The sequence below is a fragment of the Octopus bimaculoides genome, chromosome 16, assembly GCF_001194135.2.
Source record: "Octopus bimaculoides isolate UCB-OBI-ISO-001 chromosome 16, ASM119413v2, whole genome shotgun sequence".
NCBI lineage: Eukaryota > Metazoa > Mollusca > Cephalopoda > Octopoda > Octopodidae > Octopus > Octopus bimaculoides.
In genome coordinates this window covers 6,254,413-6,268,630 of record NC_068996.1, presented here as the reverse complement: position 1 = coordinate 6,268,630, position 14,218 = coordinate 6,254,413, and the positions used below count along the sequence as shown (strand labels likewise).

Sequence of the window (14,218 nt, the reverse complement as noted above, 5' to 3'; positions counted from 1 at the left end):
AAGAAGAGGGGAGGAAGAAGAGGGAAGAAGAAGAGGGGAGGAAGAAGAGGGGAAGAAGAAGAGGGGAGGAAGAAGAGGGGAGGAAGAAGAGGGGAGGAAGAAGAGGGGAGGAAGACGAGGGGAGGAAGAAGAGGGGAGGAAGAAGAGGGGAGGAAGAAGAAGAGAAGGAGGAGGAAGGGGAGAACAAAATAGAATACAGTTAAAGTTTTAGAAGACACTTCTTTTCTGCCATTAATTATATTCTTTGCTTTATGTTTAAATCAGGAAAAAGATTATTATGAAGAAATTTAATTTCTCTGGATTGTTCCAACACCCGCCACCCATCTCCCATCATCATCACTTAACTTGTTTTAGGTAGTTCAATAGGGGTTGATGAGCTAGAGGACTGCACCATGCTCCAGTCTGATTTGGCATGGTTTCCACAGCTGGATGCCCTTCCTAATGCCAACCACTTTACAGTGTACACTGTAGTGTGTGTGTGGGGGGCAATTTTTTCATACATGGCACCAGCATTACTGTGGTTGCCAAGTAACTTGCAAGGTAACACCTCTCAATTGAATCAAGGGGAGAAGTACTGAGAAAGGTGGCTTTATGCCAGGTAAAACATCAACCGTTTTGATACTAACCCACCTGAGACCGCCCTTGGTTTTATGATATAGACTTCATGCTTTGAAGTGATTTCAGTTAAAACTTTCCATCAAAATTCAGTGTTAATTTATGTTCCAGTTACCAGCTTAATAATGACTAAATTATTTTACTAAATTCTTCATTACTTTCAGCCATAATTGAAACAAAGGCAATGTATTTCAACAGAAATATCGTAACAAAGGGGTTAAAACATGATAGGGGAACAGGAAAAGGTGTCTTGCTCTAAGGGAGATATATGGTACTCCAGCTGGAAGAAAAGGAGGATGGTTAAAATTCCTTACTTGGCATTTTAATTATATTTTCACTGATGCCAATAACAAAAATAACAGGTTATTGAGGAAGCCCTTGTGGGTGACATTCCAGAATGTATTTTCAAAGGACTACTGATGTCTTGATTTAAAATATTGACTCTTTAGCTGACAAGCACACATACTTGTGTATTTTATGTATTTCACTATTTTAGCTCTACTTTAGAGCATTGAGCACTTAGTATTTATTACATAAAGGATACAACATATTGCCCAGTCCAGGAATTGAACCTACAAGTTTATGATCATAAGACTAACACCACAACCACTAAGCTATGTAAAGACTCAGCTACATTAATTAAAAAATGAAAACACTTTTGGTCTATGAAGATTTACAGTGCCTTTGATGTCAAGATAGAGTTTTTTTCATTAGATATGCAAATTGAATTAATTTTATTTTTTTCATTTCAACAATTCTTTTTTTTACAAAACTATTTTACCCAAGTTTAGTTTACAGAACTTTATCCCAATATTCAATCCTTCAATTCTGTGCTCTTGTCTTATTTACCTTAATCATAATAATCATTTAATGTCCCCTTTTCTATGCTGACAAGAACAGGTAAACCAGAGGGCCCTGCCAGGTACATCACATCTGTTTTGGCCTGATTTCTACAGCTGGATGCCCTTCCTAACACCAACTACTTTACAGAGTGTATTGGGTGCTTTTTACATGGTACCAGTACTGTTGATGTCACCAAGTACCTGCAAGATAAGACCCCTCATCAGAGTTGGGTATAGTATTGAGGGATAAGAAACCAAGACAAAGGGACAGGAGCATGTGTCTTGCTGAAGGTGAATACATGGCTATCATCATTAAACATCCATTTTCCATGTTGGCATCGGCTGGATGGTTTGACAAGGACTTGCAAGCCAGAAGTCTGCACCAGGCTTCACTGTCTGTTTTAGCAGGGTTTTTATAGCTAGATGCCCTTCCCAACACCAACCAACCACTCCCTTTTTTTTTTTTAATATTGCTATTATTGTTCAGTGAAAGCAAGAACTTTATAATTTTTCCATGAAATAAATGTTTCAGGTTTACAGGCAAAATTTTTTGAACAACAGAGTAATGAAAGCAAGCAAACAAGAGAAAATTTAGTAACAATATTATTATAATTTAAGTGCAACACAATAAATAACTCTATGAACTCTATGATAGCCACAAAATTAGAAATCACTGACAGATACAGCTTTTCTGTCACAGATTACATTTTTCTTTTATCTTTTAATTGATTCAGTCATTGAACTGCAACAATGCAGGGGTACTTCCTTTGGAGGGCTTTAGTTGAACAAACTGACCCCAGTATTAACTTTTGTTTTTACTTAAAGTCTGATGCTCATTGTCTCAGTCTCTTTTGCCAAACTGCTAAGCCAGTCGCTCGTTCGCTCACTCACTCACTCATTCTCACTCGCTCGCTCTTTCAATGGGCTTCTACATGATTTCTGTCAACCAAATTCCTTCACAAGGCAATGATCAGCCTGGCGATATAGTAGAAGACATTTGCCCATGGTGCAGCACAGTAAGACTAAACCTGAAACACAGTCATGCCTGTGCCTATTTATTAAACAAAATTAACATAGTAGTAGATGAATATAAAATGCAACAAAGAACAAGTTATAAAAAGAAACTGGTGTGGCAGACATTATAAAAAGAAACAAGTTATAAGTAGAAACTGGTGTGGCAGACATTATTAACACAGTGGTTTCCCTCATTTCTCTGAAATCATTGATTCTATCTTCAGATGCTTAAAATATGTGACTATTTTTGCACCATAAAAGAAAGCATAAGCTCCAAAATAATTCTAATTATTGTCATGTTTCCCTAGGGTAACATGACACCCTGAAGGAAAACCACTATATTAGAGCAATATTTACCCCTTGATAATGAAACAAAATTTGTAAGTTTACTTTGATAATGAAACAAAATTTGTAAGTTTACTTTGATAATGAAACAAAATTTGTAAATTTACTTAGACAAAGATTAAAATAGCTTTATGCTTTTCTTTTTTTTTTTTTTTTTTTTTGAAGGTTTTTTTCTGGTTTGGAGTAAAAGATTTCATTATAAAACGCTTTTGAATAATTTGAAGTAACTGAAAATAGATGCTTAATAAATAAATAAATATATTTTGAAAACCATCACAGTTTTAGAAATTTGTAGTTCTATCAAAAACAAAAAAAAAATATATGAAAATTGAAGTATTAGAGTATTAGGGAAATATTCAAGTTAATTAAATATTAGGAGAAAAATAAAGTTAAGTGAAAGACCAGTTAGGATTTAACTTGCATATTTAATAATGTTAAAAGATTAGTTAGTGCTCATGCTATAAATGAACAGAAAAGTGATAACGTTTTTAAATAGTTTTCTTTTTTTTTTAATTTAAAATTGTAAGGAATAACCTAGTAGTGTTTGGCAATACCAATATAGAAATAGATATTGATAAAATTAAGTTTTAGCTGAGATTAATTTGAGAGGAAGAAGAAGGAAAAAACACCATACCATACAATTTTTAAAGTATTTGTTTAGAAAGCAAAGAAAAAGAACATCAAAGTTAAAAAAGAAAAACCAGGCGTAGTTGTAATAGCCAATAACTTTTGCATTTACTCACAGTGAAACTAGGATTTCCAGGCTGTATTTTAAGCTCTGCCAATACCCAGATGCCATTGGTCAGTTTGAGTGATTGATACAACATATCTTGTCCTTCGACATTCCTCTTGGCAATAGTGAAAATATTGTTGTTTCTAAGTTTTTGGGAAACCATATCTACAAAATAGCAATTAGTTGTAAATCGTTAAAATACATTATGAATTAATACAGAAGAAAATAACTGGCAGCATCTACAACATTAACTCTTTTGTAAGTGACTCAAGGTGTTGAACTTATGATCATAATGTCATGGGTTTGATTCCTGAAACAGGAAGTTCATTGTGTCCTTGAGCAAGGTACTTCATTTCACATTGCTCCTGCCTACTCAGCTGAAAATGAACACCAGCCTAGTGCTTGTGCAGATATCTCTCCCTCTAGCTGTCAAATCCTGGATGTTTCACTTTGTGAGGATCAGAAGGGCCAGGAAGGTATCTATGAATGGCTGTGGCTACCTAAGCACTTTAAGTAAAAGCATGAGGTGTGCTACTAAATCATATTTTAGCCCTTTCGCATTCAGGTTTCTTTGTCAAATGCAATGTTTATTTATTCACATTGGCCAATTTAAATGCTACCAAGTTAAGGTAATAAATATTTTTCTTTTGAAAATTAGAATTCATTTCATCATTTTGTATAACCATGAAAAAACTTGAGAAAAATTAAATCATAATTATTGTATGTATGCCATATTTCCATGGAGGCAAAAGTATACTTTGAAAGTTACCCGTCATAGATTGGGTAACACTCTAGCATATATACATATTATATATATAACTTACAATATCATTCGGACCGTAATTATTTTCATAATTTAGGCATGAGGCCTGAAATATGGGTGAGATTATAATAAGACAGTAATTGACTTAACTACTCTTGAGTACAAAAACTGCATTCCTATGCCAAGCCGTGTTTAGCCAGTGTAGCAGAGTAAGCTCATCAAACCAGTGTGACCTCTTGGTGGAGAGAACATGCTGAAGCCTTCATCCCACGGTGGACCAAACATAAGCAATCTAATCCAAGAATGAATTAACTAAACATGAATGCTTTATAAAAGAGACATGCAGGCAGTTTGGTGTTGAGAGAGCTAATGTGGTGGCTTTCATCTTTTACTTGTTTTGATCATAAGACTGTGGTTATGCTGAGAATCTGCCTTGAAGGGTTTAGTCAAACAAATCCAACGCAGTACATTTTCTTTTTTAATGTCTGGCCACCATCTATCTCTCTCTCCTTTTACTCGACCATCCCATTATATTCTGATCCCCTGTCACTTGTGAGTATGTCCAGCACTTCACAACCAACTCTCTCTTGCTCTCTCTCATACTCTAGCTGTCTCCCACTCTCTCTCCTCCTGTTTTTCCCTCAGGCTGGGTAACCATGTATCTCCTTTGCAGCAAGACACCTGTTTCTGTCTCTCTGTCTTACCATAACCTTTTATCATCCGACACAAGATCACCTCTTTCAATGTCCCTTCCCCCTCTCAAATGATCTTTGTCTTGCAAGTTACTTGGTGACCCTGTCAGTGCAGGTGCCACTTAAAAAGCATCCAGTCCACGCTGTAAAGTGGTTGGTGTTTGGAAAAACCACTCAGTCCATTTTGCTGGGTGGTTGGTGTTAGGAAGGGCATCCAACCATAAAAACTATGCCAAAACAGACACAGAAGTCTGGTGCAGGCTCCTGCCTGGTTCCTATCAAACCGTCCAGCCCATGCCAGCATGGAAGGTGGACATTAAATAATGATGATTATGGTACTTATTCTATCAATCTCATTTTCTGAACTGCTAGATACAGGGGTATAAACAAACTGAACCAAATGTTAAGGAATGGTTGATGATGGGGTGGGGGAACAAATACAAACACATGACTGGCTTCCAAAAAGTTTTCACCTACCAAATTCACTCATAAATCATTGATTGGCCTGAAGCAATAATAGAAGATAACTTGCCCAAGGTGCTGTGCAGTGGGACTGAACCTGAAACCATATGGTTGCAAAGCAAGCTTCTTAACCACACAGCTATGCCTGCACCTACATGGTGATATTCAGTAATACCATGGATACTGATGGCACTTACCAGCATTGAGTTGTACATCATTTATGGTATGCTGCACTTCATTTTGAGCTGGAATGTCTTTCCATGTGGCTAAGAATACTCTTTTGTCCATTTCACCGTCTTCAACAAAGTAGATATGCATTGGAACTACGCAACTGAAGTAAAACACATCAATGTTATTTTTAATGGCAACCTGAAAAAAAGAAAAGAACAAGAAAAATTATTTTTTAGCATGCTGAGAATAATTAAAAAACAATATATCGTTTAAATATAGTATACCTTGTGTATACAAATAGATTTACACCTGTTAATGTTGAGTTTAGAGCTCCATGTAAATTATCCTCATCCAATCTGCTGCCAGTTCAGTGATTTGGTTACTATTATACTTAGTATTACGAGTTATGTGAAGAGACATGGCCTAGTGGTTAGGGTGTTGCAATCATGATTGTGAGATCATGGTTTCAATTCTTAGACCAAATGGTGCAAAACGCTTCGTCTTGCATTGCTCTGCAATCACTCTGACACCTAATGCGTTGTACACCGTGCTCCCGTTCAGGCAATGTGGATTCGGTGAAGGGAGAGAGCCAATGAACAGCACAAACATTTGATCATTACAAACACAAATCATTTGTGCTGGTCGTTTAACAAAAGCAGATGCTCATACATCATTTTTGATGAAAGAATCCATCATCATTACTAGTTATGATAAACACAAGTTTAATTCATACGTTCTCTTATATATTTCATCACTGTGGTTGTTTGGAACTTTTGCATTGGATGTTTCAAATGCAATTGTATACTGAACTACAACAGAACAGGGAACACTAATATATAATATACAATTCTTGAATCATTTCAAACAATTTATTATTCAACCTTCTTGGTTTGAGGAGAGGGGAACATATTTCTATAGAAATTCATTGTCCATTATTTTAAAAAGTGATTAAAATACATCAAAAATTTCAATGAATTTAACGAAAATAATTTTCCCATTATTATTAACGTTTGGAACATAGTTTAACAAAACAGTTCTTACATAAATTATGAAATTATACATAAAAATTACATAATATATCAAGGAAGGTTGAAATTTAAATGTGAACACTTCAAACCAGATGGGTTTATATCAGAATTAGGGCTCGTTATAGACAGGTTGGTATCGAAAAGGTTATATTGTTCAGTCGTTAAAATTTAGTATTCAAATGTAACAAATTGAATTCTATTGTAGCTTGAGGTTAACTAAATCCTTGTAAAATTTGATGAATATAAAATGGGTATAAATACATCAGGGAGGCTGTTCTTGTTCTTGAGAGATATACTGAATCCATCACCAAGTTTAACCTCAACACCTGGTCCTTGAGTACTTTTAACAGTTACACTCTCGGAGTGGTTGGCATTAGGAAGGGCATCCAGCTGTAGAAACTGCCAAATCAGATTGGAGCCAGGTGTAGCCATCCGGTTTCACCAGTCCTCAGTCAAATCGTCCAACCCATGCTAGCATGGAAAAGTGGACGTTAAACGATGATGATGATGAAGGGGTGCTGAAACATTCCTGGCATTAGGTAAAAGAGAATATAGGAGGATCAGTTAATTATGATTTTATTCAACATATTCTCCTCTCAGATTCATACGCTTATTGCAGCAGTCCTTCAGTTTTTCTAAGCCCTGGAAAAGAACTCGAAAGGTTGGGTTTCCAACCAGGCCTTTCACAATACCCTAAAAAGCCAGCAACTTCTCAGCACCCTTTCATACATGTTACGTCTCCAGTCCAAAGATAACCTCTTCCTTTCCATCATAGAAACCCTGAAAAAGATTCATGGCAGCTGACTCTTTCTTCCCCAACTTTTGCTTAGCTTGCTTATGACAGCCCAGGTACAAGACATTCATCCCCCTCCACCTCTAGCACATTGTTTCTTATAGGAGCAGACATGGCTGATAAGACCAATACCAGATAGGCAGATCCTGTGGCACTGAGAGCATTGAAAGTGACCCCCTAATAAAGACATATAAAACACTAAAAATCTATTTAAAAAAAAAGCAAGTACCTGTAAATTAGTTAGAGGATCCATTTTCAAAACTGGTCCAACAGTATTAAGTGGTAGAGATGTGAATGCTGTTTGGTTAGGGTTCAGGGGACCTTGTAATTGTAGAGATTGTGCTGGCTGCAGACCAAAGCTTTAAACCAAAAGAGTTTGAAAACAAGAGTTAAACAAGTAATATAAAATTAGGGGACAGATAAAAGTTTTTTTAAAAGAAAGAAAAGGCAACCCACAGAACATAACATGCTTAACATCACACCCTTCCTCACAACAGACATACAATCAATAAAAAAAAAACATGAAATTGAAAAATTTATGAAACTATAAATAAAAACAAGTAACATGCTGTATAAATTCGGATCCAGTATTAGTTTTATAAAGTGGTTTAAGTGTCAGAGAAAAGATAAGGAAGCATTTAAACATTTGAATTCTTACTGAAAGAAATTCAGGATGAATCACAGTGCCATGTTTTAAAGGTGATTCTTTGTAAAATTTCATTTATAGTTTCCCCTAAATTTTAATAATTCTATGTTTTGAAATTTGTATTCAATTTTCATTGTGTATCAACAGAAATTCAGTTTTTGAGTGTTTTCTTCCCTCATTGGCTGATTAATAACAAACTTATCATTCTAATATACAAAGACTTTATAATAATTCTTTCAGTAGGATAATTCTAGATTACAGAAATTATTTTCGCATTAGACAACTTTTAATTAAAATGAAAACCAATGCTTCTTGGCAAATGGACTTGCCTTACACTCTCAAAACATTTTATTCATTTCATATAGTGCTTTTCATAAGGCCATTGTTGATAACAGGTTTTTGAAAATATAAGCAAATCAGATGTTTTACAGTAACCTGCCAATGACTGTTCTATTGCCATACATATTTTCGAATCTTACATTAAAATGAAAAGAATTATTACTAAATTCATATCAATACATAGTTGAATAAAATATGTGTTACCAATCTCACATTTAAATATTATCATCATAGATTAGTTTTATTTTGATATGCGAAAATTATTTGAATTCAAAAATGTGTACTTTATATTTGATGATAAAAATATATAAACTTTTCACCCAGTAAAAAGGTTTTTTTTTGTTTTTTTTAAGTAGAAGCGCTTTAATACCTGTTTTTATTGAATTGAATTGCAAATCCACCCATTGCTTGCATGGCTTTGTTGGTGAGTGTTATTTCCATCATTATTTGACCATTCTTTCGTGTAAATGTTCCACTAACTTCAAGACCTTTTCCTTTTATAGCTGGAACCCAAACCTAAAAACATATATTGAATTCTTTCAACTGTAGAACAAAAGACATAAGAACATAGAACAAACATTTCTCTTTTAAATGTTTGTCCTTTGTTCTTATTGTAATTTCATTAAAATGGACCCATCTTAACTGCTACCAGAAAACATTTGGTTTTTTCATTTTGAACAATAACCTGAAATATGCAACAAATATTTCTTCACCCACCATTCATTCAGTTTCTCTGTTCACTATTCCTGAGAGAGTCATGGGAGTAGAATCGTCTGCCACCTCAGAAGCAAATGTCATTACACTTGTAGTAACGCTGTGCGCATGCGTAGTCTCGTGCATGCGTGGAATTCAACATCCAAGCGTTTCCCGCTTTATTCTGTCTCTTTCTCGCCTGGCCGGCATTGAGCATGGACGCGTCAAGCCTTCTCTCCATCTTTCGAACTCATGCCAGACAGCTCACATCAACATTCCGGCGTCTCAGCAACCATGTTCTCACACACAGAAGGCGTCTCAACAACCAAGAGTAAAGCTGTATATTTACCTCCATAAATAAATATTGTTGAGTTGATAGTTTGGAGTTCTGCGTTCCGTTCTTTCTAATTTAATATAGGAAATTGGGTGTACACCTAATGGTGTATAACCAATTTCCTACACACTTTCTGGCAGGATTGACAAGCATGATCAACTGAGACCTAGGATATTATCCAACCATCTCATTCTTGGTCTACCCCTAGGTCAGCTGCCTGCTGCTCAGTTTCAAGGTTCTGTTTTGTGATTCTTTCCTGCAACCTTCAAATCACATGTTCATAGTATTGGAATCGTGACCTCTCAATGCAGAGAAGTAGCAATTCAACCTGGAGAGACTCTCTGGTCTCTGAGCTATGCATCCTCTCAAGTAACATTACTCCAGAGATCCTTCCAAGAATCCTTCATTTTTGTTGCTTGTATCCATGATTCTACTCTTTCAGTTATTCTTCACATTTATCAAAAACAAACAAAGAATATCACATGAACTGGAATGAATAAAGCATAATTGCTATTCAATTAATCGTTAATATGGATAGTCCACTCCACTCTGCAGGAAGCATAGGGCTGGTTTCTGGATTTCTTTGGCATACATATATTCCCCCTGGATAATATGCTAGTCCATCACAGGATTACTGAGTGGACTTCAGCAACGTGAAAGAACACAATGTATTGCCCAGTCCAGGAATTGAAACCACAATTTTATGATCATAAGTCCAGCACCCTAACTACTAAGCCATGAACTTCCACAATCATTAATAGAAAATATAATTGAAAAATTACCTCCTGAGGCGGTACATAAAACTGGGTGGCTGGCAATCCAAATATATCTCCAAGACCACCTAAAGCATCACCACTACTGACACCGGTTCCTAACTGTGAAAAAAAAAGGAAAAGAAAAAGTTGTTAATTCAAATTTTCTATTCTTTTATTTTCATATTCTACAGTTTCAAAGCAAAAATCTTTGAAACCCTACTTGACAATGGTACAAACATTTATTGCCTCTTGAGCAAGTTACACAATTCAGCTTTTCTCAGGATGGTTGACAATAGATTTTACTCCTACATTTTATCCCTGATATCATTAATAATCAATGACACTTCAAATATAGCCTTTTTGTTATGAAGAAAACAGCCAAATTAGAAGCTTGAATGAGATTTAACTAGTATTTAGGAATAGGTATGGCTTTGATAAGAAGTTAACTTTCCAACCACTGGTCTCAAGTTCAGTCTCACTTTAGCTCAGTTTCTTCTTATAGCTGAGCCAACTAAAACCTTGTGAGTGGATTTGGTAGATAAAAACTGGAGAAGTTTACCATGTATATATGTATGTATATCATGTGTGTGTGTGTGTGTATGTGTTACTATTGCTTTGCCCAAACTTCAAGTGTTGTAGAAGAATGTCCCTGTAATGCAAGCAGTGTTCTTCATTTCCAGTCTTCCATGAAATCATGTTTGGTCATGGGGGATACTAACTTATAAGGAAATAGATGAGAGTTGATGATAGGAAGAGTATCTGGCTGTGGAAAATCTGTCTTGGTAAATTCTGTCCAACCCACGGAAGCATGAAAAAAATGAACATTACACTATGATGATGATGATGATGATGATATACATCTGAACGTTATTGCATGCAAATAATTACAAACACCTTGCTCCCAAATCGCACACAAATTACTACACCTAGTTCTTACTTCTCAGAATATTGGCCCTTTGTAAATCCCTCCTTGTTCATGCTTTTTTGCTGCAGTCATTGACTGGAGCTGCTCAAGAGGAATGGTAACCATGTCAATCTCACAGTTATTGAGGGCCTGCAAAGGCCTTCAGCCTAGTGGTTTTCTCCAGATCAAAACAATATATGCCTGATGGTTACTAGCAGAATTATTGACACTGGATGGCTGGCAATTATACAAACCACTCTGTAAAGTGGTTGGGGCAAGGAAGAGCATCCAGCTGCAAAATTCATGCCAAAGCAGACAGTGAATCTTGGCACAGTTCTCAAGCAGCTTACCAGCTCCTAACAAACTGTCCAACCTATGCCAGCATGGAAGCCAGATGTTAAATGATGGTGACAATACACAATCACACATGAAAAGGGATCTTGTCTTGCAGATACTTGATGATTTCACCAGGGCTGGTGCTACATAAAAAAGTACTCAATACACTTTGTAAAGTGCTTGGCATTAGGAAGAGCATCCAGCCATAAAAATCATGCCAAAGTAGACACTGGAACTCCTCTGGCTCATCAGTTTCTGTTGAACCATTCAACCCATACCAGCATGGAATAAAGGACATGAAATGATAACTTCTTTTTTTTTTTTTTTGCTATGTAGTAGTGTGTTCAGTAGGATTGAACTTATCATCACAGGGTTGCACAGTGAATTTCTTAACCATACAGCCATGCACATTATCAGTTGTGAAAATACTTGCTCCAATATCATGAATGACTGAAATTGTTTTTTTTAATAAAAGAAAACCTTCTTTCTTACATGTAACATGAAAAAGAAAACAAAAAAAAGAATTAAAACATTTTTTTAAAACTTTTTTTTTTATAGATAATTCCTTTCAAATTATCGTTTTTGCATAAAAATAATACTCACTAGTGTATCAAGTCCATCACCTAGGATATCCATTCCACCACCAGCAGTTGGAATTTGTTGAGTAGAATACATTTGTTGTTGCTGTTGTTGATGCATAGGTGGAGCAAGGTCCATGTCTAACAAATCACCAATGAGAGAATCAACTCCCGGAATTACTGTAGGTTGAGTACTGTTTTGATCGGCTGACACAGTTTGGTTAGTTTGGTTAGCTTCTTCAACCAAGCTGCCGCTAAATATCAAAATAGAATTTCAAGAAAACATAAAAATTTATTGTATTTTTCTCAAAAAAATAAAGTATATCATAATTTTCTTTAAAAATAATAAGGTAAAGATACTCTTTTACTCTTTTACTTGTTTCAGTCATTTGACTGCAGCCATGCTGGAGCACCGCTTCTAGTCGAGCAAATCGACCCCAGGACTTATTCTTTGTAAGCCTAGTACTTATTCTATCAATCTCTTTTGCCAAACTGCTAAGTTACGGGGGACATAAACACACCAGCATCGGTTTTCAAGCGATGTTGGGGAGACAAACACAGACACACTCCAATCCAACTTCCTTTTTTTTTTTAGTAATGTTCACATTAACACTATATCCATTTAATATAAAGTAAGTAATTTATGGAGTTATCAGATCCCACAAGCAGCAGCGAAGACAAACCATCAAAAGGGAGCGGTAATTTTGAATAGGAACTGGTCCTGGATAAAGGGGTCGCTTTAATTCGGTCACAAGCAACATCTCTACAGCCTGTGGTAAATAAAACTTATTCATTCTATGCTATAAAATGGTTGGTTATAAGGAGAGCATCTACATGTGAAAATAATGCCTCAATATATAACACACTCAACAACAAAGACTAGCAATTTTCTCTGTTGTTGCTGTTAGTGTCACATGATGAAGGAGCTTTACAATGGACAGACACTGTAAGATCCATCTGTTCAACCCATGCCAGTATGAAAAAAAACATAGATCTAGTGAAGGGTGACGTGTGTAACATGATGATGATGATGATAAGTGGATGGAGTTTTGGGATTGAATGTGGATAGGCTTGTATTGCAAATGTGCCTATATCTGTATTAAAATTTTGTGCTTTTATGTCTTGTAACTTAACAGTTTGGCAACTAGAAACTGATATGGTGGTGCACCTAACATGGATGCAGTCCAATGACTGAAACCATTAAATGAACAGAAGGAATATATAAAAAGAAAAAAACAAAAACAAACAGAACATGTGAACTTACGATGTAGAACGAGGTGGTAGAGCCTTTCGTGTGCTTGAACGGCCTTCAACAAATGCATTTGGAGGTTTGTGGTAAACTGAAGCAAGACTGGCAATATGACAGATGAGTTCATCAAGAAGAGTTGGTTCTATAAGGTCTGTTTCCTCAGAGATTAAGGGTTTCTCAGCCAATACTACATCTTTTGCAGCAGCTGGGTCAGTTGAAAGGAGACGCCAATAAATGTAACCACGATCTCTCAAATCAGGATTATCACTATCCTTTAAGTAATAAACAAAATAAGGATTTAAACATCTGCAGAACAAAGCAGAAGGGTACGTAAGCCCAAAGCAATGCAATTCTCTAAAATGAACCCTTACTTTATTAAAATTATCAATAAGAAAATATTTTTCAATTAGGAACAAATTGACAACAGAATACTTAGTGGTTTCAGCCATTAACTACAACTGTGCTGAAGCACTTCCTTAAATGGGCTTACTTGAACAAATCAGCCACAGTACTATGTTTTTATTCTTAAACCAGTACTTATTCTATTCGTCTCTTTTGCTGAACCACTAAGTTACAGGGATGCAAACAAACCAGCACCAGTTGTAAAGTGGTGATGTAGGACAAACATAAACATACACACTATCTCTCTCTCTCTCACACACACACACACACACACACACACACACACACAAAACATACTTTTTTTTCAGTTTCTGTTGACCAAATTCACCCACAACACTTTATTTGGTCCATGGTGATAGTAGAAGACACTTGCCCAAGGTATCACATAATAGCATTGAACCTGGAATTATGTGGCTGGGAAACAAACTTCTTACCACACAGCCATGCTTATACACACACACACACAAACATCACATTCACAGAATCTGTAACTAATAATGTACTTCAGTAAAAGGTATATATAT

The 14,218-nt window shown here is 35.8% G+C and overlaps 1 protein-coding gene across 3 annotated transcripts in view; it reads right to left on the bottom strand.

Moving 5' to 3' along the window:
• Positions 1–14,218, bottom strand: part of LOC106871264 (AP-1 complex subunit beta-1) — a 64,265-nt gene that overhangs the window by 9,785 nt on the left and 40,262 nt on the right. For all 3 annotated transcript variants that reach the window (XM_014917625.2, XM_014917626.2, XM_014917627.2), the window contains 7 exons: positions 13,308–13,564; positions 12,069–12,297; positions 10,253–10,345; positions 8,814–8,959; positions 7,688–7,817; positions 5,664–5,835; positions 3,560–3,714 (listed from right to left, as the gene is read on the bottom strand). In XM_014917625.2, coding sequence (XP_014773111.1) covers positions 3,560–3,714; positions 5,664–5,835; positions 7,688–7,817; positions 8,814–8,959; positions 10,253–10,345; positions 12,069–12,297; positions 13,308–13,564 — 1,182 coding nt within the window. The remainder of the gene's footprint in view (positions 1–3,559; positions 3,715–5,663; positions 5,836–7,687; positions 7,818–8,813; positions 8,960–10,252; positions 10,346–12,068; positions 12,298–13,307; positions 13,565–14,218) is intronic.